At 49.8% G+C, this 26857-nt stretch overlaps 1 protein-coding gene and 1 long non-coding RNA gene across 8 annotated transcripts in view; both read left to right on the forward strand.

Moving 5' to 3' along the window:
• GOSR2 (golgi SNAP receptor complex member 2) overlaps positions 1 to 6920 on the forward strand; it is an 18760-nt gene extending 11840 nt beyond the window's left edge. For all 6 annotated transcript variants that reach the window (XM_027081352.1, XM_027081353.1, XM_027081355.1 and 3 more), the window contains 2 exons: positions 2135 to 2275; positions 5395 to 6920. In XM_027081352.1, coding sequence (XP_026937153.1) covers positions 2135 to 2275; positions 5395 to 5556 — 303 coding nt within the window. In that variant the 3' untranslated portion in view covers positions 5557 to 6920. The remainder of the gene's footprint in view (positions 1 to 2134; positions 2276 to 5394) is intronic.
• Positions 6921 to 7192: 272 nt separating this feature from the next.
• On the forward strand, positions 7193 to 25669 carry LOC113606685 (uncharacterized). Of its 2 annotated transcripts, none has more exons than XR_003427669.1 (3): positions 7193 to 8653; positions 18529 to 20635; positions 24702 to 25612. It is a non-coding gene; the product is annotated as an uncharacterized LOC113606685 (long non-coding RNA). The 2 variants fall into 2 exon arrangements; XR_003427668.1 differs by lacking the exon at positions 7193 to 8653 and adding an exon at positions 25629 to 25669 and having other exon boundaries at positions 18291 to 20635; positions 24702 to 24785.
• Positions 25670 to 26857: the final 1188 nt, after the last annotated feature.

A 26857-nucleotide genomic window follows, 5' to 3' on the forward strand; every position in this document is an offset into this window, starting at 1 on the left:
GGTGTGTGTGTGTGTGTGTGTGTGTGTGTGTGTGTGTGTGTGTGTGTGTGTGTGTGTGTGTGTGTGTGTGTGTGTGTGTGTGTGTGTGTGTGTGTGTTTCCAGTGTCAGATGCATTAAAATGTTTTTGCCCCTAGTCTGAGCGGCAGTTTGGAGGGATTTGTTAACAAATATTTCATTTTACTGGGATTGCTTGACTCGAGCCTGTTTGAAAGTGGCCTCTTGGTTTGCACGTTGGATTTCTTAGGACACCCTTGTCCGTGTCCTTTGGTCTCAAGAGGATCATTTCCCACACATGGCTGTAGAACGTACTGGCCTTTGTCGTGTCCTGCATATGTATTCCACCAAATTAGGTGGGTCTTGGTGTGTGGCGGGGGGAGAGTTGCTTGTTTGTTTTGTTTGTTTTTACAGAGAGTTTCATTTTCTAAAAAGATCTTAGCTTTCTAAGCCTATCATCAGAATTCAGATCAGCTCCCACTTTGCAGATGTTTAACTCTCTTTGCTGTGTCCACACTTGGAATAATGTCCCCAGGTGCTTCAGAATGTGCCTATGTAGTTTGGTTTCTCTAGCGCAAGCAGTCAGGTAACTGTGATTAACACTTCAGAAGTTCAATGAACATGTGTTGGTGGTATAATGGTAAGCAGAGCTGCCTTTCAGAAGAGTAGAGAACTGTACAACACACGAAAAGGTGGTGGCATTGGTTATTCCAGCCTTTTTAGGCCATGGATGATGGCTCAGAATTATTTTGTTTCTTACCAGCCTAGTGTGATGCTGTGCATACACTGGGCCCTTAATAAAAACTGATTGGCCGAATGAACTTCTTCCTGGTCTTTCTACGATCGGGAGGTATAATACATTTTTCTGAGAGATAACAGCCCATCAGCTATACCTTTTCAGATGGGAGGGTAAGAAAGATTTGTATATAAAAGGCATTCAATAAATACTTGTCAGATAAATGAAAAGAAGTCTCTAATTGATTCAAACACTGGAGTCTTGACCCACAGAGCATCAGCTTATGCAGAATGCTATTTAAGGTACCGAGAGTAAAGCGTGTGTAAATTAAAAAACATGACTCCTACCTCTGAGAAACTCCCGTGTTAGGGTGGGGGGACGTATACCTGAATGAAAAATGATTGTGAACTTGAGCAGCCAAGAAAAGGTGCTTTAACCTCTTCATGATGATGGAAAGTGGTAAAAGTGGCACCGCTTGGCAGAAGAGTTTGTAATGGTCAGGAGGCGGGAGAGAAGACAGTGCTGTGGCTGGTCGTGCCCTGCTTCTGTGTCCTTCCCACTTGCCGTGTAAAAGTGGAGCCCTGGGATTGGTCTTGCTTTTCTCCCTACAGGATGGTTAAGAGGGCAGGCTCTGCACCCAGCACTGGGATTCGTGCCCCACTGGACGTCTTACCAGCTCTGCGTACTCTTGAACAAGTCATTCCACCTCTCTGGGTTTCCGTTTCTTCATCTAAAACAGGGATAATATCATAACTACTGCGTAAGGGTAGAGTGAGGATTAAGTGAGCTTAGGGTAAAGAGCATGCAGAGTGGAAAGCACTTGATCAGTATTAGTTTTTTCTCCCTTCGTTTCTTTATAGACTTTCTTCCCTGCTCAGGTGGATAGACCCATCCTCAACACCGTTAGGCCTTTAATAGAAAACAGTCTCTTCTCTCCTTAGTCAGTCTGTCTAATTGGAGGGATAAGCTGTAGATAAAATAGCCGGAGGACAAAAGCAAACCTTTAACACTGCACTGAGGGAAAGCCAAGTAAAGGAACATTTGGAATAAGCTAGTTAGCAAGGAGTCAGAGAAAGCATTTAGGAGAAGCCCAGCAAGGTCTTAGAAGAATAGAGTTTTTCCTAAGTTGGGGGAATGATAATGGAGGCAGGGATGAACAAGACTTGTGTGGTGGAACCCACTTGCAGAGTGATAGGTCTGAGAATTCCTTTTCCTCTGAGTGAACAGAGGCCACCCCAGATCTTTGCTTTTTCTTCTCTGTTAAGTTCCTCTGATTCTCGCACCATTCCCTCTGGCTGTTTTTCCGGCGTGACCTTGGCCAGGAGGCACAGCGGTCAGATGTGGTGGGGCCCCTGGAGCTGACCAGCAAGTAGAGTAACCAAGCGCCTGCGTTTCTTTCACAGGACTCTGACACCACCATACCAATGGATGAATCACTGCAGTTCAACTCCTCCCTCCAGAAAATTCACCACGGCATGGATGACCTCATTGGAGGCGGACACAGTATTCTGGAGGGACTGAGGGCCCAGAGACTGACCATGAAGGTGGGGGCCCTCTTGGGGGACAGGGAGAAGGCCTTTTGTTTTGGCTTTATCCAAAAGTGTGGGACCTGCGTTTACCTTTTGATCGCATACCCCTAAATTGTGATACTGTGATAGTGAGACAGAGCCTTTGAGTTTGGGTTCCTTTCTGTTGGAATTGAATTATTATGAGTCCAAAAGGAGCCAGATTCCCTTTGCCAGTAGGTGTTTCTTGTGTTTGCAATGAACCATAATGTGGCATCTCTTGGTATCCAGGTCTTTTTCCATTTCCTGAACTTAATGTAAAGTGACTGCTGCTATGAGAGGAAGCAGTAATGGACTGGGAAATTCTGTTACAGAATCCGCTCTCTCAAGAGGGAAGACGCAGCTGTACTTGGCCTCTCGCTCTCTTTCGGTTTTCCTGTGTGGCGCCCCCCACCCACCCCGCGCCCACCGGTGGACGGCCTTATAGCCGAGACCTCTGTACTGCAGCAACTGAAGGGGGTCTTAGGGCTGCCTTGGTTGACTAGCAGCGGGTGCCTTCTAGAGCACAGGCTGGTGATCCCCAGTGACTCTTCACTTTCTCTTTAGCAACAGGTATTCCTAGAAGCCCTGCCCCATTGGCTGAGACTCAAAACCCCTGGGAGTGGTTTACAGAAACATTACACAGCCTCTGATGTCAGTCATGATGTTTCAGCCTCAGCCCTTTTCCTGTGTCAACCCTGATGGATAATGGGGTGTGGGCTGTGTCTGTTATCAGGGTGTGGTCCCCAGTGGACCAAGCCCTCCCAGCCACTGAGCTGTGAGAAGCAGTCACTCGGAAGCGTGAGCTTTATCTTAGTTTTTGTTGGACCGTGTTGAGCCTGTCAGCTCCATGGGACTTCTGTACATTTCTGAGCAGCGCCTGCCACCTTTACCCAGGAGAAGGTCAGGCGAGCTGCGAGTGACACTTATCTCTTGCTGATGGCTTCAAATGGTCTGGAAGCGTGGTCTCTGACAGCTCCATGGGTGCCCCCCTTTCAGAACAGCCACCTGCAGTAATCTAAACTGATACATGATGGTTAATCCTCCCTTTCTTTAGAAAACTGCTGGCCTCCTTCCCATATCTCAGAAAAACAGTAAAACCCTTTTAGGACGAGACTCACCATGTCACACTCAAGTTGACCCGCTGGGGGTCAGAGCTTATTGTTAAAGCACATGTCAGCTTCTTCCCGAAGTCTGGTGTCACTGAGGAGTCCAAGCAACTTCTGCCCCGACACTGCCCCCAGAGGTGAAGCGCCGGGAAGTCTGGTGGGCAGTCAGGGGCTGGAATGAGAGGTTTCTAATTCCGTTTCCTCTGCACGCCTACTATACCTGTCTTTTGCCTCTTGGTTCCCTCCACCTGCCTCCTACCCCACTTCTGTCAGGAAAGTTTCTGCCCAAACCATTTGAAAGGAACATAGGAGGGAGCGTGAAGGAACCGGGCCTTGATTTGGGGTGGAAAATGAATAACATTTTTGAAATTTATGTTAATTTTCAAGTGATTTTCGAAGCTTGGTACTTGAACTTCACAGAGTGATGAAATAATCTGCTCTTTCAGAGGTAAGCGGAGTCTTTAGTGACAGTCTAGTTTATACCATCATTGTTATGGGAAAAACATGTCTCTGGTCTCTGGCAGAGATAAAGTTTGACCTGAGAGATCTCTCTCCGTGAGGCTTGTATATCATTGTCTGGGCAGAGCGTGGGTCTTGAACTCCTGTCCGTGATGCCTGTGTTCTCACCTCTCTTGCATCTTCTCTCAGTTGCTCGTTACTGTGTTCACTTAAAAAATGGTTGCAGGACATTAGGTTAGATGCCGTCATACAGATGCAGTTGGTGATGTGTGTAAGTTAAGTTGGGGTCTGCCCAGCTTTCATTTATATTTGTTACTTCATACGAAATTGAATGTGCTTAAAAATGAAAATTAGAAAGCAGAGAGGAAGGGTGGCCTGGGTGGTTTGGGCTGTTGGTTTAGGAATAAAATACCCTTTTGTTTTGGGTGGTGGGTGATGACATTCCTATAAGGAGTTGTAGGTCCTTGGGTTGGTGTCTGCCAGTTGTGTTTCTGTGGTTCCATCTTGCCCCCTTCAAACTCTCTTATAAACGTGGACACAGACCCATACGTTGTACTCAGCAGAATCCCTGCGGTTTCTCCTCTACAGAGTACACAGGCTGAGTGCAAGCATTTTAGAGCCAGGGAGCAGAGAGAAGTTTTTTGATGTTGCCTTTTTTTTCAATATAAAATATTCTAATTTATAACTTTTTTTATGGAGGTATAATGTGCATACGGTGAGGTATACAGATCTTATTTGTACAGATCATTGAATTTTGACAAATACATCCATCCGTCTTTGTAACTCACACTGCTGTCAAGGCAGAGACCGTTTTCACCACCCCTGAAAGATCCCTTGTGCCCTTTCCCAGTCAGTCTACCCCTGTTCCCTCCGCCTGCCCCAGGCAACCACTGTTCTAATTGATTTCACCATTTATTAGTTTTGACTGTTGTTGAACTTAATGTAAATGTATTCACATTACGATTTTGTGTGTGACTTCTTCCTCTCAGGAATGTTTTCCAGGCTCATTCGCATTGTTACATGGTGTAATCAGGTCCTTTTTATTGCCCAGCAGTATCCCGTTGTGCACAGAACACACATTGTTAATCCATCCTCTGGTTGATATACACCTGGATTGTTTCCAGTTTGGGGACATTCTTCTGTTTTCTTCTAGAAGCTTTATTATAGTTTTAGCGTTTTTGTTTAATTCTACGAACGAATTAATTTTTATGTATAATATGAATCAAAGGTCTTTTTTAACACTAATATATTACATACAGACATATATGTACGTGTGTGTATGTGATACATACATGTGATACTCATTATACACCATCTGTTCCAGCACATTTGTGGAAGACTTTCCTTTCCCCCTTGCTTTGCTCTACAACCTTGACCAAAAGTCATTTGGCGATAGGAGCGTGACCTGTTTCTGGTGGCCGCTGCTGCTTGTATGCTTTAGGCATGACCAGGAGACTGTCTGTTGGTAAAGCCCCATCTCGTGATGACATTCACCCATCCTTGGTAGAAGGAGTTGATCTTTGTTTTTCTTCCTCTTCTCGTCTGTCCCAGGGGACCCAGAAGAAGATCCTCGACATCGCCAATATGCTCGGCTTGTCCAACACAGTGATGCGGCTCATCGAGAAGCGAGCTTTCCAGGACAAGTACTTCATGATCGGTGGGATGCTGCTCACCTGTGTGGTCATGTTCCTTGTGGTGCAGTACCTGACCTGAGCCAGCCAGGCCCCGTGGCTGAACAACGGTCCCACGGCGTGAGAGTGTGTGTGTGTGTGAGTGTGCAAAGAGAGGGAGGCCCGGAGGCTGCCTTCTGAAATGTGTGCCCATCTTAACTGTGAAGACCACTCAGAAGTAATTGTGACCTGCAACCTGGTGGGAGTTTCAAACCTCTGTTTTTTGTGACATCTTGGAGGGGAAACTCATGCTACCAAGATGTGGTGCTTAGGAAATGAACGAAGTGTCTGTTCTCTCTCATGCTCACTGTCACTCTCACTGGGGGAGGAAGTGATGCAAGGGTAAGGGAGGACCAGGGAGAGGGGAGGAAGAGAATGGCCTTGGTGGTTTTTGTCCTCATAGCTGATGTGCACCCAGGAAGGCTTTCACGGTGAGCTTGCAGACAGGACTGTCCACTCTTTGCCATCCACTGGCCTTTCTGGCTCCTAGTAGATAGTCTAGAGCAGAAGCAAAGAGAGGAGGGGAAAGAGGCCTTCTTTTCCTGCACCCACTACAGTAGGTGGGTTCACATGCTCTTGCTACTAGCCACCTTCCCCCACACCCCTCCAAAAAATAATGACATGCCAATGACTGACTGCTAATACTCGTCGTCCTTCCCCGGAAGCAGCTACCTAGAGGAAACAGAGGCATTGGCACTGTTGCTGATAGCAAGATTTTCCACATCACGGATGTTGGGTGTTTCTCCTTTCTAAAGTAAGGCCACTGTTAACTCCCTGGGAATGGTCAGTCTTGAAACTGAAGACCCTAGTCACCGATATTTTTCCCAGTAGTTAATGGTTGGCTTTTAAGACTGCAGCCTGGCACCCGTGCCCAGGCTTTGGTGGGTGTTTGCCCCTTATCAGGTAGCTGTGAGCAAAGGTTAGTGATTTGTCTTTTACAGTCTCATCTCTAGTTTTAGTGTCTCTAATTAATAATTGGCTCTCTTCCCTTCCTTGAAATATATTAGCAACTGCCAGCCAAGCCTCCATTCTGCCCAGCCAGTGTGGGCACATGCCTCCCTGGAGACGTCTCTGGTGTGTATGTCCTTGTAAGACTCTGTTTTCAGGGACCAGGACCTTTTTCCTTCTCGGACCAACTCTAGATTAAGGCTGTACCGGTACCCGGCGTATTGTGGAATTTATTGTAAAGCCAGTCTGTTCAAGGAGACTAATCACTGAAAGTACCAGAAAGACCTGGTTAGCCTATTTTTTCATCTGTCACAGGCCCTACCAGCCCTAGGCTCAGTATGGCAAGACATAAATAACACTCACAGTTTCCCAGAGGAACTGTAAACCTGGTCAGTATTAACCCCACCTTTGACTGTCTTGCCCTACCTACTTCCCGTCTTTGTTTCTTGTCATTTGGACTATCTTCTGTCATCTTTCTCTTTTCTGTGTGTTTTCTCTTCCACCTTCCTTCTTTACCACCACCCCCCACCTGTTTCTGTAGCAGTATTGATCTTTGTAGGCACATCTGTGGCATAGATCCCTTTTGGGGGAATGATTCTTAATTGTCACAGGTTTTGTTTTTTTGGGTTTTTTTTGCTGTACGCGGGCCTCTCACTGCTGTGGCCTCTCCCGTTGCGGAGCACAGGCTCGGGACGCGCAGGCTCAGCGGCCATGGCTCACGGGCCCAGCCGCTCCGTGGCATGTGGGATCCTCCCGGACCGGGTCACGAACCCATGTCCTCTGCATCGGCAGGCGGACTCTCAACTACTGCGCCACCAGGGAAGCCCTGTCACAGATTTTTAACATGAGTTTCCTGGGTACTGATTTCACACTTTTGGTAGGATCTCTGTTGCTCTTACTTGTCTGGGCTAAACGGGGGCCCTGGGTTTCCAAGGAAAGGGGAATCTTTGATCCCTTCATAAAAGGATTGAAGGCTCTGCCAGAGTGAAAACATTGGCCTGGTGGATGGACAGAGGGGTGGAAGCATCTTCAGACCTAGCTCTGACTTTGGGGAGGCCCAGTTGGAAATTTCCATCATACCCAGCACCCCTGCCATCCCAGGGACCCAGCACAGGTCTCTTAGCAGTGCATGAAATGGGTTTTTAAACTGCACAGACTTGGCTCTGAGCCTGGGCACCTGAGGATCCTGCCAGACAGTGCACTTTGGAAGAAGATGTACAAGGAGCAGCTAAGCCATTTGGACTTGAACTCTGGGGAGGCAGAAACTCCCCCCACCCTCTGCCCTCTGTTGGCTGATGTGACACCTATTTGTAATGTACACCAGTCTGTTTCCACACTTGCCTTTCTAGTGATTGTTGGCCTCGACGAACCAGAAGTAAGGCCTTCCTTCGTGCTGCACCTTCAGAGCCATTCTCCCTACTTTGTAATAAAAATAGAGGGGGCAGTTTGTGGGTCTTCACCACCCGGAGCTAAGAACAGCAGCCACAGTATGCCTGGAGACCCTGGGGCACCTCGTGTCATCGTGTGCTTGCCCTTCCCTGTCACACATTGGCTTTCAGTGCTCTGTGAGCAACACACTTTGTCTCCACAGTCCTCAGAGTGTAGGGCAGGGTCTCCAGGCCGGGGAAGGAGCACCCTCTAGTGGAGTTGGGGTGAATTCTCAGGTGCAAGAATCTCCAGGAGCCGCCTCTGCGACCTTGTACAGGATTTTGGTGTACCTATTGGGGTTTAAGACAGGTGGGTTGTCAAGGAACTTGGAGAATCTTCATTCCGTGGATGTGTACTCCAGGTGTGATAACCTTAAGAAAAGCCGAACTCCACGACCAAGTAAGTAGGAGAGTCTTCATTTTATAGAAAGCTTCGCTGCTGGGATTTTTCCTGTCCTTTGCCCTGATGAGTTCAAATGGGTTTGATTTGCAAATTTGGCTTTACACTCATTGTTTTTGAAACACATCAGTTGAATAAAGTTGCTGTTTATTTTATTTAGAAAATTACATTTTGTAAAGGAATTTGACATTCATCGTCATAACCAATGACCCTTTTTTTCTCTCAGGCCAGAGATTCTGAAACACTGTTCCGAGACGAGGGGTGGGTTGGCTGCCTCAGCAGTAGCTGGGAAACTTTTTAAAAATTATGAATTCCTCCGGCCTAGCCCAGACCTTCTGCATTAGAATATTTTTTAAGTCTCTGAGGTAATTCTGATGTGTGTCTTTTATTTATTTTCCACATTTATTTAGGTATTTTATATTTGGCTGAGTTGGGTCTTTGTTGCTGCACGCGGGCTTTCTCTAGTTGCGGCGAGCGAGGGCTACTCTTTGTTGCCGTGCACAGGCTTCTCGTTGCGGTGGCTTCTCGTTATGGAGCACAGGCTCTAGGTGCGCGGGCTTCAGTAGTTGCGGCATGAGGGTTCTATAGTTGTTGCTTGCGGGCTCTAGAGCACAGGCTTAGTAGTTGTAGCACGCGGGCTTAGTTGCTCTGCAGCATGTGGGATCTTCCTGGACCAGGGCTCGAACCCTTGTCCCGTGCATTGGCAGGCAGACTCTTAACCACTGCACCACCAGGGAAGCGGTAGACAGAGGCTTTTGGTTTTTTGCTTTTTTGTTTTTTTGTTTTTTTTGCGGTACGCGGGCCTCTCACTATTGTGGCCTCTCCCGTTGCGGAGCACAGGCTCCGGACTTGCAGGCTCAGCGGCCATGGCTCACGGGCCTAGCCGCTCCGCGGCGTGTGGGATCTTCCCAGACTGGGGCACGAACCCGTGTCCCCTGCATCGGCAGGCGGACTCCCAACCACTGTGCCACCAGGGAAGCCCCAGAGGCTTTTGTTTTAATCAAAGACTATAGCATTTGAAAACATGCGAACTAAGCATATATGAGTGAAGAGCAAAACTTATCAAGTCCAAAATAAAGTCTTAATTTGTTTATAACTTATTCCAGGAAAGATTTGAGGAGACTTAGAGGAAATAACTAAGACAGTGAAATATAAAGAAGTGAGAACCAAGAACAAGTCAGTAGAATGTCAGTGCCAAGAAAAAGACACATACAAGTCATGAAGCCCCACAAAAACACAAAAATCAGGGAATCCCTGATTAGGCCTGGAGCCAAAGCAAAGAGAGAAGCATGGTCTGTTACTGTCTGTTGAAGGGTAGGATGTCATATTTGCTCAGAGGAGAGCCCAGACCTTGACTACTGCTAGCTTGCCTGTGGCCCATACTGGAAGTCAGGCATGGTTAGTTTCCCGGGTCTTCCCTCTAATCGTCACAAACCCTCTGAGTTAGGCTATGTGTCATTTCCTTTGTGCAGATGAAGGGATGGAGCTTTAGTGACTTTTCTCAAGGCCCCACAGGGAGTCCAGGAGGAACCAACCCCTCCTCTGTCCGGCTTCATAGCCCAGGCTGATAAACACTGCACCCGTGCTCGGGACGAGATGCAGGAGACCAAGGCAGCTTTCTGGGATTGGGTAAAGGGCTGTAACGCATTTGGTGCACCTTACATGGCAGGTTCTCTGCTCTGAAGTATTTTCCTTATTTGAAGGGGGAGAGAGAATTTGAGGAGGAGCTTCTGGAGTGGAGAATGGAAGATGTACTCAGATCTTGCCACTAGGGGGCAACATAACCCTTTCTGGCTGGTCTGCCCAGAACTCGGCTCTGCCTTAGGGCTGGTGTACTTGGAAGAGGAGGAAACACCTGCAGATCTAGTTTGATTCAGATCCAGAAATTCCCTGCCGAGTAGCGGCTTCGGGCTCCCTTCGAGCTCCCTGGAGCTCTCAGGGTATGGCCCCAAATGCCTTCTGAAATCCTAGTTCATTGTGGTTTCTAGGGCTCCCCTCCCCTTTCAGTCTTTCCCTCAGCACACGGGCATATTGCAAACAAGGGTGGAAAGTGTTCCCCGGTGTGATGTCAGTTCCTTCTTCCCTTTTTGTGTCCTTTCGTGTCATGTGACACATGGGAGAGGAGGGAAGTGGCATGGCGGTGAGGGGACTCTGCAGGTCCTTGGCCCGCTCAGGTGCGGTTGGCAAGCCCCCCCCACCATAGAACCTCCTTGATGAGCAGGCCCCCCCTCATCCCCATGTCCCGCTAGCAGAGGGCTCCCAACCTTGGCTCCACATCGGGATTCCCTCCAGAGCTTTTAAAGATACCTGTGTGTGGGTCTTACCCTGATCCACTCTGATATAATTGGCTTGGGTTGCAGCTTGGATATGGGGAGTTTTAAGGGTTGCCCAGGCATTTGTAATGTGTAGACAAGGGTGAGAGAGACTGGTCTAGCACAGGAGGGTTCTACCCAAGGCAAGGAGGGGGACCACTTCCCCAGACCAGCTGGGGATGGGGTAGAAGCTTACTTTTCCCATGTGGTTTGGGAAGGGGCCAGATCCTTCCTGGCCTGTGGACCCCCTCATTGACTGATGCCTCTGTGTCTGCTGAGGACAGTACCTTAGTGTGACAGGCCAGCCTGTCACTGCCCCCTCCAGTGTACCTCCTGGCCCTCCCTACCAGCCCTGCCCGGTTCTCCATCCTCCCTGGACTGCTTGGCCTTCTGGGAACACGCCATGCCCTTTTGTACATCTGCATCTTTGTTTCCACCCCCAGCATACCTCTAGCACCACATAGTCCCTGGGGAGTGGTAGTTGTTGAGGTGTCCTCACTGCAGGGACCTTTCTTGTGCATCCTGTGCACAGTAGGCGCCCCACAGGTATTGGGTCATGGCCTGTAGGAGGGCACTTGAGCCCGGCCCAGGCAGCTGACAGACTTCCGAGAATGGAGGCCACGGACCAGCTGCGTTGCTGTGGCTAGGCCAGGAGGAAGCCGGAAGGGTGAAGGCCACTGGTGGCACTGGCCTTGTGCTTGTAGGCCCTCAACAGCAGCGATGGTCACTGTGAAAGCAGGCAAGGCACGGGAGGGAAAACGCACCAATCAGCACTGTTTGGGGAGAGACAAGGGGGCAGCTAATTCGTTCTGGCTCTAAAGCTGAAAGTCCTGAATCCTGGTGACCTCCTCAGGCTGGAGTAAACCAGGGTGGTTGGTCATCCTGTGGACACTAAAGACTGTGACTGATTCAGGGCACCCAGGAAGAGGGGACTGTGGCTGTGGAGGCTGTCTCCCTGGCCTAGCAGTTCTGTTGGTGGCGTCTCCCCAGCCCCTCCTCCTGGAGAGCTGACATAGACTTGCCCAGGCCTAGCAGGGAAGCCTTCCACCTCCTCAGCCTTGGGTACCCAGCTACCAGAGCCCTGGCATATGCCCAGCACCGTGTTAGCTGTTTCAGGGCAGACAGAGGGGTTGGGAGCAGCCTCTGCCCTCTGCGGCTAGCAGTAATTAAAGAGGCACGACGCAGCAGTAAAAGCCCTGAATCTAGGATGCCGACGCCTGGTCTCAAGTCGCAGCCCTGCTGGCAGCAGCCGCATGGCAGGCACCTCTCTGAACCTAAGCTCTCTCCTCTTAGAATGGGAGTAACACCTGTCTTTGTCCCTTCCCAGGGTGGACATGGGGCCCAAATAACCTAGTGTTTGTAGCAGACTCCAGAGGTCTGAAGAAGTGCTTCTCAGCCTAGGCCACTTACGGGGGAGCTTTAAAAAGTCTTGATTCTGGATCTTGCCCCCAGAGGATCTGAGCTGCTTGATCAGGGGTTTGGCCTGGATTTCAGGCTTTTTTTTTTTTTAACCTTCCAAGAGATTCTCACGTGCAGCCAGGGTTGAGAACCTCTGCTCTAAATGCCTTCCCGGTGTGATAGGTTATTCCTGTTTAACTGGAAAGGCAAGAACTAGTCGCATGAACCGAGCAGAGGACAGGGTAGCATGCAGAATCTCCCAGGGTGGAGGGACAGCAGTTTGGAGTGGCCGTCTCAGTGGGGCGTTAACTAGGATGGGCTTTCTGGGAGAGAGCGCGGTGATGGCTGCGGGATGCTTGAAGGAGAGGAAGAGTCGTGGGAGAAGTTGAAGGGGAGGCGGCTGGCATGGGGGAGTTAACAAGCTCTAATCAGCCTCTAAGTGTCAGAGGCGACGAGGGAGAGCCGCTGGGAGGGCTGACTGCCATCGTCTGCTTGGCTCACAGCCCATCGGAGAAATGGTTGATGCTCAGAGTCTCAAGAAGCCTGAAATGGAGCTGAAGCCTTGGTGGGCTGTCGCTCATCAGGGGCGAGCAGGTGTGGGCTGTGCAGGAGACGGTTCCACTCCCCCTTCCCCTTTCCAGCCTGGGGCACGGCCCCCCCTTCTTTCAACCAAGACATCTGGGGCAAGGCCTAGCCTCGGGCTCTGCTCACCTCCTGGCACCTGTCGGCATGCTCTGCTAAGAGTTCCTCATGCTAGGGCCTGTGCAGGGACAGGGGCAAGGGGTCGGAGAGCTGGGACCTCTGTAGGAGCAGAGAATAGTCATCGCTGTCCCCTGGACCTCTCCATGTTGTTGTGAATATCAAAAGATAAAATTCTGAACGCTCCTGGGTGTCGTGTGAGTTCTTGCTGCATGCACGTGTGGGCGCAAAAGTCAGTGTCCAGGAAACCATTTCTTTCTTCTCCCTCCTTCACCGCTGTGGCAGGGAGCAGCTTCTCTTACCGCGGCCCACAGGCCTTGGGAGACCCTTGGCAGGCAGCCCCCGGGGCAGAATTCCAGATTGGGAACCTTGGTCACCTCCTCGAATGAGAAAGCATCTTGAAACAAATTTTCTGAGATCATCCATTTGGAGGGAACAGCGCTCAATTAAAGATGTAGAAGGGCTGGGATATTCACTTAAGGAAAAAAAAAGTTCACCCCTAGTATTGTACCCTTTTAAAATAAGAAGTCGATTTAATAATTACGGGAGGTGTCACAGGGCAGGGTAGATACCCAAGACGAGAGCTTATCGAGATGGGGGCGGAGTGGTGTTGGAGTGCTTCCTGGAGGAGGGAGGACAGGGGCCGGGTGGAGAATAGGTCAGTGGCCAAGGATGGTACTGACTGACGTCCTCGCAGGACATCCCTCCCTGGGGAGGGGTGCTGCTTTGAAGGGGAGGAGTGTGAGCTCAGTTCTCAGCTGGCCGGGTTTCAGAGCGGCCTGTGGAAAGAGTGGGAAAGTATTGGGTAGGAAGCTGGAGCTGGGGGTGGAGGAAAGCCCTGCTGTGAACGCAGATGTAAGGATCCTTAGTTGTTGTCCTGAAACCAGAGCAGTGGGAAGGATCCCTGCGCACGCCCTGAGCTCTGTGGACTCAGGAAGGAGGAGGGGGGACGCTCCTAAGCCAGCCTCGCCGTGAGGGTCTGGGTTAAAGCCTGCTCTCTGGCGTAAGTGTACAGGAGGGAGGGTTTACTGGGGCTCCGGGTAGCCAGTCTTTCTCAGGAGCACCTGGGTCTGAACTCCTCAAACATGGAGCAATCACCAAACGGGCACAGGTTGTGGAGGCAGCGGCTGGCACTGCCACATACCCTGAGAGCTCACCACAGCTCATTTGTGACATGCTGATGAGACTTGGTGGAGAAGCTGTTAGTCTAATGTGTGGTGTGGACAAGTTCAGCTCTCCTGGGAGGACCGGGCCACCAAGGACCTTGACGTGATCTTGTGAGATGCAGCTAGCATGAGGGTGGTGGGATGGCATTTGTGATGGGGTTGGCAGACATGGCTTAGCCACTTCTTAGCAAGATAACCTTGGGCTTAATTGTCCAAACCTGTTTCCTCATCTGTGTGATGGCAATAATACTAGCTACCTCATAAGGGTGGCTTATGTGCCCATATTTGAGGTCTTGGCAGTCAATGGAAGCGATTTGTTAAGAGGCAGAAAAGTTTAAGTGGTTGGAATCAAGCAGGCCTGGGTATGCAGCCCATCTCTTGTCATTATTGTGTTACCCCAAGCAAGTCATATCACCTATCCCAAGACTCTGCTCTCTTATAGGGATAAATTATGCCCATCCCAATGGGAGGCTGGGAGCCAGTGAACACTGCAGTGTATATAAAGTGCTTCTGCACAGCCTGGGACATAAGAAGATGGTAGCCGAAGGTTTTTTTTTAATTGTTAATTAGCATTGTATAAGACCTAGGTCTGGTCCATTCTCGTTCAGCTGACGTGGCTGTTAGTCAAGGACCCGAGATCCCTAAAGAAAGTACAGCAGACATTCACAGTTAGACTTTATTTGTGAACAGGTATGATGTCGTGGATATAATACTGCATTTGGCATCGGAAGATCTGAATTCAAATCCCTGCTTTATTACTTATTATCACTTGCTTACTGTCTCTTTCTCTCAACCTCAGTGTCCTCAGGTATGAAATGGGGATGGTAATAATGACCTACTTCACAGAACTGTGGTGAGGACAAAACGATCAGTTGCGTGGACCAGTGAGGATGCTCTGGGCTGCAAGCACAGGCAACTCCAAGTAGCTTAAAGAACCGATGGAGCTGAAGTAGGCTGCAGGGTTGGTTGTTTCAGGGCTCAGTGATGTCATCCAGGGCAGGCTTGGGACTGCCTAGGTTCCCTGAGAGCAGGGGAACTCTGGGGGAGAGGATGTAGGAGAGGTGAGAGTGATGATTGAAAGGTTAGACTAGAATTGTCACCTGCTGAAGTTCAGTCATTCAGTCATTCAGTAAATACTAATTGGGCACCCACTGTGTGTCATCATGGGGCTGGGCCTTGTAGTACAAGCGTGATTCACGAGGTCCCACCTGCATTACGTTTGCATAACGTCACCACAAAACATAGGAGCTTAAGATAGCAGTACTCCACTGTTATATCTCACCGTTTCTAAAGATCTGGAACTAGGACAGGGCTGGGACAGCTCATCTCTGCTCCATAACGTCTGGGGCTTCAGCTGGAAGATTCCAGGGCTGGGGATGGGAATCATCTGAAGGTTCACTCACAGAGGTGCTTGGATGTCCGCTGAGCTCCTTGGCTGGACCTGTCCACTAGGACACCTGCACGAGGCATCTCCATGCAGCCAGGGCTTCCCCACAGCATGATGGCGAGGTTCCAAGAGTGAGCACCCCAAGGGTAAGAGCCTGGGGGGAGCTGTATCCTACTTATGACCAAGCCTCAGAAGTCACGGCATCAGTTCTGCCATACTCCTTGGTCTATGGCAGTCACAAGCCCCCCATTTCCTTTCGGAGGGAAGAATGTCAGTCACGGGAGCATGCGGGGGGCAGCTGGGAGCTTCAGGAGCGTCTGTCTGCATGCTCAGACACCCCCAAGCTCAGGAGCAAGATGGCCCCGAGCAGCGAAGGCCAACGGGATTGGGGGCTGCCACAGCATCTTACCTGTCTCAGAACCTGCTCAGCAGCCTGAGAAGAGCCAGAACTGGTCTCTGGGGGGGACACCCTGTGCCGTGGTGGGGTAGTGCAGTGGGCTGAGACGTGGGGCTGATGAGATCATAACTGTCAGGTTCCAGATCCCAGAAGAGAGGAAAAGTGGAGCTGGAAGGGTCTTAGGGACCTTCTGGGAGAGTGACTTGCTAGGGATCACTCAGTCAGTTGTAATAACAGATCTGAAGTCAGAATGGAGGTCCCCTACTCCCAGTGCAGTGCTTCTGCCATTTCACCCCTGCCATGGGCATTCTCACCTTGCCAGCTTGTCCTAATCCTAGCCTGTGGCCCTCGCCCGAGCTACAGTCCCATTGCCTGGCACTATACCATACTCTTGCCAGGCACAGCTAACTCAGGGTGGCAGGAGCCATGCCAAGTCGTCTCTGATTAGGGGGTATCTCCCCAGGCCCCTCAGATATTGACGTGATCTGGCACGCACATTGCCAGATTGTGATGTCCCTAAGAGAATGCAGACAGAGGTGGACAGAGCCCACGAACGTGGCTGAAACGGCGCTTCCAGAGGTGCCCGCTTGCCGCCCACAGTGAAAGCCTGGTGGTGGGTGGCATTCTCCCCTCGGGTTACCCATTGGACCATTTTTCATCCTCCCAGAGTCAGTTTCCATGGAAACAGCAAGTTCCTTTCCCATCATTTTCATCCTTAAAGATTCCCACCAGAGCTGTCTGTGCCTGGGCTCCTCGCCCAGCTGCTGCATCAGCCGGCACCAGATCCCAGGTTTAATGGTGAATTGTCACGCTGCCAGGTAGAGCCGCCTGGGATGTGTCTGATAACTGGCATAGCCCTTACTGGGTTAGGAACTTGCTCTCAGTGGCTCCCTCTTGCTCCCGTGTCAGAGCCACCTCCCTCCTCTCCCCTGCAATTTGGCATTGGAGGTCTTCCCCGTACCCCTCTGCCCCACCTCCCAGGCCAAGATAATTCTTTTTTTTTTTTTTTTAATTTATTTTTGGCTGCGTTAGGCCTTCGTTGCTGCGTGCGGGCTTTCTCTAGTTGCGGCGAGCGGGAGCTACTCTTCGTTGCGGTGCCCGGGCTTTTCATTGCGGTGGCTTCTCTTGTTGCAGAGCACGGGCTGTAGGTGCGTGGGCTTCAGTAGTTGTGGCACACGGGCCCTAGAGCGCACGGCTTCAGTAGTTGGGGCACGTGAGCTCAGTAGTTTTAGCGCGCAGGCTTCAGTAGTTGTGGCTCGCGGGCTCTAGAGCGCAGGCTTAATAGTTGTGGCGCACGGGCTTAGTTGCTCCGCGGCATGTGGGATCTTCCTGGACCAGGGATCAAACCCGTGTCCCCTGCATTGGCAGGCGGATTCTCACCACTGCTGCACCAAAGCCAGACAGTGACCCAGGTGGGAAAGGGAAGCCTCCAGTTTTCTGGGGACCAGGTACACTCAAGGAGGACCCGACCCTCACAGCCTCAGGGTGGGCTGTCCACTCCTCCTCCCCTCTCTTTCCCAGCCAGCCCTGTTCCTGGCCTCTGTGTAGCGCTTCTCCCTCTGGGCTTTTGCCTCCCTGCTCCTCCTCTCTAGCCATCACCTCCTTCACACCCCAACTCCAAGTTCACTCCCACCAGGATGTCTTCCTTTCTAAACCATTTTTCTCAGTGCACCTCTATTTGGTTCCTGCAGTATAACTTTGTATATATTGTATCAGGGAGAGGAGGAGATTCCTGAAGCTATTTTTCTTTTTAAAGCTTTTTTTTTTTTTTTCGGTATATTTTCTTTCTGTACTGGAGAATTCTTGTCGTGGGCGTATGTTGTTTATCTGCCCAGCATCTCCTCTTTGGACTACAAGCCGTTATCCCCTTCTGCTGGTAACATAATCTCTCCTTCCTATGGAAAAATCTGTTCCATGGGATTCAGCTAGGGCTGCCTTCTTCAACAGGGGGAAGCCCCTGAAGCAAGCCTGGCCAATCAGAGGACTCTATCAGTAGGCCCTAGTGGTTGGTTCAGGGATGACCACATGACCATGCAGAGCCAATAAGAATCTTCCTTGGTATTCCTATAGACAGTGCTGGCTGCCCCACCAATGTCCTTTCTCCCTTTGGTTCTCGATAACAAAACCCTAATTTTATTGGAAGCCCAGTTGAAAATACTTGCCTCTGCAGGCTTTCTTGCAGTGGGAGAAGTTATGTCACCCAGTTCTGGTCAACAGGATGTGGGGAGAAGTTGCTGGAAGGGACTTACGGGAAAGTTTCAAAAGAAACAGACTCAGACTGGCATGGCCCCTTTAGTACTAATTCTAACTGATCACTGCCTCCGTGAGAGCAAGACATCTTAACCTGGAGCTTTTGTTCCAGCCATGTGGAGAGGCTGCCTGAGAATGAAGCCCTCCAAGAGGAAAGCACAGCCAAGAGATGGAGAGAGAGGGAGGGAGAGAGAGAGGAGAAGAGAGAGGGGGGAGGGAGGGAGAGAGAGAGGAGAAAAGAGCGGGGGGAGGGAGGGAGAGAGGAGAAAAGAGGGGGGAGGGAGGGGGAGAGAGAGGAGAAAAGAGAGGGGGGAGGGAGGGAGAGAGAGGAGAAAAGAGCGGGGGGGAGGGAGGGAGAGAGAGAGGGAACAGTGTCAGGTAAGCCCCTGGATTGAGCCGTGCCCTCAGAACTTACCGATTTAGGGAGCCAGTAAATCCCTTTCCTACTTAAGCTGGATTTCTGTGTCTTTCATTGAAGGCTCAGAAGGAAACCCTCTACAAGACCAAAGCCATGCCTTTGTCTGTCTCTGTTCTCTCCTTATTTACATTATAAGATGCTAGATGCAAAGCTGGCACACAGTAAATATTAACTCAAATAGACCTTGAGCCCCCCCAATTTTTGTCTTGACAGGAGTCAAAGTAGAGCTTGGAAGGACTTGATTTCTGAACCAGACTCATTAAGGAACGCACTCATCACTTCTCTGTGGACGTCTCAGGCCAAGCACACCTCCCATGCAGTGCATGGCTTGGAATCCCTTCTCTTCACCAAAGCATTCCTTCAGCGCTCACCTCCTCCAGGTAGCCTTCCAAACCAGGTCTTAACTTCATCACCATTCCTCGCTTTGTGATTCCTTGCTTTTGCTAACACTTTGGTCCAGCTGTACTTGGTCAGATGTGTTATTTGAGCGTAGCTGTGTGTGTGTCATCCCTCTCACCTCACCCCTGGCCAACTGACTAAAGAGCTTTTTAGAACAGGGGCAGTGTCTCCACCATCAGTCTAGGAACCTTCTGGGGGCGGGGACTCTAACTCCCCTATTAGATCGGGGATCCAGATGCTGCCTCTCCTCACATCAGACTAGGCACTGCGCAGTCTAGAATCATCTCTCCATGCCTCACGAAGCCTCATCAGCAAGGCAAGAAAATACGGTCTGACCTACAGCCCTGTAGGAATGGAGAGTGGGAGGAAGAGGGGTAAGAGTGGCCCTCCTCACTCACAGGAGGGTCCCTCTTAACCTTCAGGGGAAAACTGATGAAGAGCCCATAAGGTTAGTCCTGGATCAGAATGCTATTCAGCAACTCCAGAAATATTCTAACTCAGCTCCTGTTCCCTCCTGTGTAGCAGCGTAAACAGAAACCTCCCCACACGAGGCCAGAATTCTGCCTTATAAGCCTTCTTGCTTCCCTTGTTCCTTGTCTGTTGGGTAACAATGAATCCTTTATTGGGAAGCTTGTCAAATCCACGTAGACACCGAGGGGGTGGCCATATGTTTTCTGTCTCGTGGCTCCTGTTGGATGGCAGCCCTGGAGTAGCCTGTGTAGCTGACAGTGCTGGTGGGACACAATACCACCCTCCCGCTCTCTTCAACACGCTACCCTGTCTTTGTACCTCCTGCCCCCATTCCAACACTCAAGCCTTTTCAGCAGCAGCTGTGCAGTGAGCCATTGTGGAGGAAGGATGCTAACGTAAGTTCTCGGAGAAGGTGATGGATTCCCAACAAGGGTCAGAGAAAGTCATTCGGGGAGGACAGAGCCTGAGTAAAGCCAGTCTGAGCACGGTGGGTGAGGCTGCTCTCGGAGAGCTGACCTGGAAGTACAGAGGGCAGGGAGCCAAGGTGAGGAGGGGCAAGGTGGAGAGGGCATGAAGGGCTGGCTTGTTTGGTGGGAGAGGAAGGAATTGCTGAAAGCCCTTGAATGCAAGTTGAGTCTGTATCTGGTAGAAAAAGCAGTGGGGAGATGAGGACAGATCTTGGATAGGAAAGAGACGTGATAAAAATAGTGCGAGTGATCCAGTCATCTGCATGTGGGAGGCTGAGTGCTCGGGGAAACGGAGGCGAGGTGCTAAGCCTGGATTCTGCGGCAGGATTGGTGTGCCTGTTGATGATTATGGAAGTGGGTTGGAGCTGGGGTCTAGGTGAGTGAGTCCTCATCTTTTAGACAGGCTTCATCTCTTGGAGGAAGGTGCTGGGAGCTCTGGCTTAATTCCCCAAGGGGATGATGGTTCCAGGAATGGGGGCTGCTGCTTTGGGCATCTGTTGCTGCCAAAAGTCAGTGGATCTGGGTGATCCCGTTCAACCCATGGAGAGCAGGTCTCCTTGTCCTCAGCTGCACCTGGCTGAGCTCTGCCAGAGGTGTGTGTAACCTTAGAAGTCACGAAGCATCCTGAAAGTGTTTCCATTCCCACGAGGGATAAACACATAGAACAAGAGGAATCATTCTTACTGAAGCCACTGAAGTATGTACTTAAGGATCAATAAGACTACTCTTGCGGATCTATGCTTATTCAACATTCATGCAAGAAGTAGTGATTAAGCGTCTGTTATATACAGGCACATTACTAAATACTGTATATGTAGCTATGAGTAAGACTGACATGGGCCCTCCCCTGTCAGGCATTTTGTAATTTATAGAAATAGGTGTCTCTGAACTTGTCCAGGACTTTCTTTCCATTGGCAGCAACTGGCCAGAGACCTTGATGAAGACAGGAATGGGGTGCAGGCTACCAAGAAGCTCGGGCCCAGGTAAACCGACTTGCATGGCAAGGGCGCGCCTTCAGCCTCCCCATTTTACCCACATTCATATCACACACCAAATAAGGAGAAAGATGGGACACATTTGCACAATAGTTCAAGACAGGGTCTCCATGGCAACAATTACCCAAAAATCTACTCCTGACAGCCGCAACAGCAGGAGCTAGCAAAGAAGACTCTGGGGGTGGGAGATGCGCGTGGGGGCTCAGAGGATGGCTTCCTTTTATTCTTAAACTGAAGGAAGTGCTGATGGCAGGAGCCAAGGCGTCTCAGAGCCTGACTAAGCCAAGAACCATGGGAAGGGGGAGCTGGAAGGAGACTTAAAGATGAGCTACTCTGAGGCCTAGCTGCAGAACACTCCAGGAGGATGTGCCAGCTCAGGGGTGAGGACTGGGCCATCAGGGCATCGTCCCTCCCACCACCCACTTCCGGTGCACAGGAGTTCTCCCTGCCTCCAGAGGTCGTGGGATAGGGACAAGGGGTGGACCCAACTTCCTGGGAAGTCAGGGGCTCTGGGGAGTTTGAGTCTGCCTGAAGACTGAGTCCAGTCCATGAAAACCCCCCACATGGATGCGGGTTGAGAGAACACGGGCTCTAGCCCACTCCATCCCCCAACTTGCTGTATGACCCCTCAGTTTCCCCAACAGTGAAATGTACAACCTACCTTGAAGAACCTAGTACAAGGCTGAATGAGTAGTGTGAGATGGGAAATGCTTTACCAAAGTAAATTCCAGTGCAAAGACAAGAGGTCTCCATGTGTCCAGGCAGGACAGCTTGACAAAATTAGGTGTGCCCAAGGCTCTCCTCCACAGGCAGAGCATCCTAGGACAAGTGAGTCAGTGTCAGGAATGCAAGGGGAGACCTAAGTGTGGCCAGAGAGCAGTACCAGGGAGCTGGTGGGAAGGTGGGGGCAGAGGGTGCCTTAGCAGCAGAAGCATCATCTGCTTCCTACCAGCAGACAGATGGACAGACTGACTGAGAGCAGTCAGCAAAGTGCATGACCTCCAGTCTTTAAATTTTTCAGAAGAGGTTTGGCTCAAAAGGAAAAGTATTCTGCTTTCTTTTTTGGAAAAGCCTAAATCTGCCACTACCCCACCCCGACTTCTAAGTTTACTCCTCTTGGTCTGGTAGTGCTCAAGAACCGCTGACTGTTTTTCAGATCCTGTAGATCACGACCACACTTAGGTCCCCCATTGCATTCCTGACACTGCATTCAAAACCCTGGAGAAAGGAGAAGTTCTCCATCTTTCTTTGGGGAACTAAGAAAAAAGGCAAGTTGACTCTATCTCTAGAGCAAAGAAGGCTCTGCTGCATTTGGAAATAAAACTTCTCTACCAACCCCCACAGATAGCAATCCCTTTACACTGAATTATGGTGAGAAGGGATTAAGCTAGAGTATTTCCTGAACACTTTTTTTGTTCCAGGCTCTCTCCTTTGCCCTCCCACTCTCCACCCCCAAAACTTTTCTCCTCCCTTTTTATCTCTCTAACCACGGAAAGTCCTTCCATCCCTGGGGGTCCCCAGAAGCCAATCCTCCCACCCTGGAGCTGACTTCCCTCCCTCACCTTCTGGACTGAGCAGGGAAGAGAGAGATGCAAGAGAGGTGCCATCTGAGGAAGACTGGCTGGGCCCTCAGGCAGGACCTCACAGGGCGGACTTCAGAGTGACCATCATGGTCCAGGCTTCAGGAGGGTCCAGACGGTGGGCCAGGACCCTCAACAGTGGCCACAGCCTCTCTGGACTGACCAGACTCAGTGATGAGCAACCAGCGCACCACTTCCTAAACTCAGGATGGAAGGGATGGAGGCTGCCTTTTCAGTCACTGGACTACCCATGCTCACTATTCTGGGGACTCCTTTCCTGGAGTCAGGAGACCAGGGAAGCCAAAATAAAGATCAGAAAGCCACTTGGAGAACAGAGAGCCAGCGCAAGAAGGCAATAGACCTGAGTGATGCAAAGCCCAGACCAGAGTGAGTCACCTCTTCATTCACTATTATATCATCCACTCAACAGACATCTGTGGTGTCCCTGCCATGCAGGTGCTAGCTAGGTACTGGGGACACAGTAGCGGTGGTAGGGGTGGCAGTGGTTGGGGGAGGTATGGAACTCTGTGAGAGACTCTGTTAAGACAATGAAAAGACAAGGCATAGGCTGGGAAAAAATATTCACGAATCACAATCGGCCAAAAGACTGTATCCAAACTATACAGAAGTCAACAATCAGAAACTAACAACCCAACTTTAAAACTGAGCAAAAGACACTTCACTCAAGAAGACATGCAGATGACAGATGAGCCCATGAAAAGATTTTCAACACCACCATTCATTAGAAAATAGAAATTTAACTCAGTGAGATATCACTACACACATACTAGAAAGACACATGTACAAATAAACAAAATACAAAAATTATAATAACCCTGACATTACCAAGTGCTGGTGAGGATGCAGAGCAACTAAAGCGTTTGCACATTGCTGATGGGAATGCAAAGTGTGACGTCCACCGTGGAGACACTTCGGCAGTTTCTTGTAGAGTTAAGTATATACTTTCTATATGACGCAACAGTCCCCCTTCTAGGTATTTACCCAAGAGAAATGAAAAATTTTTGTACACATACATACAAAACTGTACATGACTGTGATGGATTTTTCATAATCACCAAAAACTGATACAACCCAAATGTCCTTCAACTGGAGATAGATAAAAATCAAAAGTTAATTTAAAAAATCTGTGATGCATTCATATGATGGAATACTACTCAATGATAAAAAAGAACGAACTATTGGTACGCGCAGCAATGTGGATGCATTAAGCTAAGTGTAAGAAGCCAAACTGGAAAGGCTATATATCTTATGGTTCCATTGATTTGACATTCTGGAAAAGAAAAACCATAAGGACAGAGAACAAGTCAGTGATTGTCAGGGGTTAAAGGAAGGAGGGAGGATTTGACTACAAAGTGGCAGCATGAGGAACTGTGTTTGTCTGGTAGAATTGTTCTGTATCTTGATTGTGTTGGCGATTACACAACTCGAAGCATTTGTCAAAACACCTAGTATCATACACCAGAAAAAAATGAATTTCACTGTATGTAATTTTAAAAATAAAAAGACATTTATAATGACTATTTTGGGGAGAGTTTAAAAAAAAAAGGTGGAAATAAAATACCAGACAAGAGGGCTTCCCTGGTGGCGCAGTGGTTGAGAGTCTGCCTGCCGATGCTGGGGACACGAGTTCGTGCCCCGGTCCGGGAAGATCCCACATGCCGCGGAGCGGCTGGGCCCGTGAGCCATGGCCGCTGAGCCTGCGCGTCCGGAGCCTGTGCTCCGCAACGGGAGAGGCCACAACAGTGAGAGGCCCGCATACCGCAAAAAATAAAAAAAATTTAAAAAAAGAGGTATGTGTCATTAACCCCCATTTTACAAACGAAGAAGCTGAAGCATGTGTTATAGCTGATAAGGAGCAGAAGCAGGACTTGAATCAAGGGCCCTTCTTTTTTTTTTTTTTTTTTTTTTTTTTTGCGGTATGCGGGCCTCCCACTGTTGTGGCCTCTCCCGTTGCGGAGCACAGGCTCCGGACGCGCAGGCTCAGCGGCCATGGCTCACGGGCCCAGCTGCTCCGCGGCATGTGGGATCTTCCCGGACCGGGGCACGAACCCGTGTCCCCTGCATCGGCAAGCAGACTCTCAACCACTGCGCCACCAGGGAAGCCCAAGGGGCCCTTCTTGATTATGGACTCCACACTCCCAAACATCCCATTATGTCAACAAATGGGGAAGTTGAAGGGTGAAAAACATGTTTCAGAGCGAATTGTGGTGTCTGTGTCCCTCCTAGTGTGAACTCCCTTTGAGCTTTCCTTTCTTTGTCTTTTTCATCCTGTGATACTGAGGAGTGAAGCAGATTCTGGAAAGATAATCAGATAAGTAGGCGGATGATATAAGTTGGAGATTTTATTATAGTTTTGACACATTTCATGACAAGCAGTAATCATCCTCAGTGTTTAGTTGTCACTTGAGAAAATGTAAATGCTACATCTGCTCACGGCCTGCCTTTTCTTCCAGACAAAAGAACATATGTTCCTAACAAGGGCGTGTGCTTTGTTCATCATCGTCGGTCCTACTAGAGAAGCCTGAGCCTTGGGACAGGTGGGGATTGGCTGAATATGTATGGGCTCTCCTGTCCCCTGTAGCCCAGGCAAGCTTCCCAGGACTATTCTGGGCCGTCGGGCATTAGGGATCATCTTAGTCCCCATCTTAGTCTCATTGATGAGAAAACAAAGGTCCACAGGGAAAGTGTGGCTTCATCAAAAACCCATTGACAGCAAATGTCAGAGTCAGGCTGGGACCACACCTCTAGATTCCTCCTCCAGTGCTCTCTGAACTCCAAGACCCTCTGGAGTCTCCTCTCCAGCTGCAAGCAGGTCCCTAGGCTCCTGATGGAGGCGGCCTGAGTCCGCCAGTCTCTGGGAGTGCTGAGAATAGCCATGATCTATTGAGAAAAGGATGTGGCCCAGGAGCTCAACAGACAGATGTTCAGCACCACAGACAGCTCCGCTGGCCTAATTTACTTGAGAGGCTGGTTGCCCCTCGAGGCAGAGTGTCATGGGAGAGAGAAAAGTACTGGAATGATCTTAGAGACCACCTAGTCCAGCTCCTTGCTTTGTATGGGAGGAAACCCAGGAACAGATAGAATGACTTGTCCAAGGTCACACGGCAGGTCAATACAGAGCCAGAGAGGAGGGCCAGTAGCCCTCTTCCTCACACCTCTTCAGGGCCCTCAGATACCTGATTCCCATGACTTATTAATAGCACAGCCAGAGCTTGAATCAAAGTCTTCAAAATTTAAATCCCTTGCCTTTGGGGATGGCAAGAAAAGAAAAGAAAAAAAGAAGTAAAAAGAAACTGAAAGAGCACCCGGCCCTGATGGGAAGGTCTGTGATTTGGCCTCTAACTTCAAGTGTTTTTGGGTTTTTTTTTTGCGGTACGCAGGCCTCTCACTGTTGTGGCCTCTCCCATTGCGGAGCACAGGCTCCGGACGCACAGGCTCAGCGGCCATGGCTCACAGGCCTAGCCGCTCCGTGGCACGTGGGATCTTCCCGGACCGGGGCACGAACTCGTGTCCCCTGCATCGGCAGGCGGACTGTCAACCACTGTGCCACCAGGGAAGACCTAGCTTCAAGTCTTTGACAGGAGCTTCCTACTTCCCCAAGGTGATGTGGCATTTTAGAAACAGTTTTGTTTCCATGGCAACCTCATTCCAGGTTTCATCTCCATGGCAATTCATTGGAGTTTTTCACCCTTTTGGTAAGTACACATGTGACTGCCGATACATACATTGCAGAAAAGTTAATATAAAGCCACATTTTTAGAAGTGGAGCATCTCATTATCTAAGTCTGCAGTCCGGAGCATAACAAGGCAGGTTCCAGGGGAGACAGGGCCCATGGCATCAAGGACCCAGAGCAGTCTTTGGGGCAGGTATGCCCTCTGACTGCCATTGTAAACCTCTTCTAACCTTTACGGATCAGTGTATCTTAAGGTCACCATGGCCATAAATAATTTCTCCTTTTCTGTATCATCCCTCGTGCCCTGCTCATGACAAAGCCTCAGAGTTGCCTCTGATGGCAAGAAGTGCTGGGACAAGGAGAGAGGAAGCTGATTCTTCTGACTACAACCTCTGCAGTACCCCGGGAGTGACTCCACCTGCTTCCCTTGCCCACGCACCCCAGTTTGGCGCACGCTGGAACAGTTCCCATCTTTTGTGGCAGACCTTGCTTTCCTGATCTGTGAGCTGTGAGTACCCCTTCCGACCTGACCTAATCTGACACCTATTTTCCAGGATATCTTCATGGTTTCTAGTCCACTGAGGGCACCCCTTATGTTTTCCTGCAATGCTATAGATTTTCTTTAGTATCTGTCCCAGTGTTTATAATGACTCAGGGCTGGATGGAGTGAGTATATAGTCAACCATCTCGACATAACCCTCTCTTTCCCTCTCTACTTCTAGTGTTTTGGGTAACTTTTCTTGTCAACTTATAGTCTGTTTAATGATGGTGGTGAGTCGTTAATTTCTCTGCATCATCACCAACATCTTCATCATCAGTAGTGGTACTATTTCATGACTAAGGAGTCACCATCACATTCTGCAACAAAGAAAAGTGAGAAGTGCTCCCCAAAATATCCCCACATCCTGAACAATGAAACAGAAAAATCAAGGCAT

The sequence above is a fragment of the Aethalodelphis obliquidens genome, unplaced genomic scaffold, assembly GCF_003676395.1.
Source record: "Aethalodelphis obliquidens isolate GAN/ISIS:26980383/991018 unplaced genomic scaffold, ASM367639v1 scaffold44, whole genome shotgun sequence".
Classification (NCBI taxonomy): domain Eukaryota; kingdom Metazoa; phylum Chordata; class Mammalia; order Artiodactyla; family Delphinidae; genus Aethalodelphis; species Aethalodelphis obliquidens.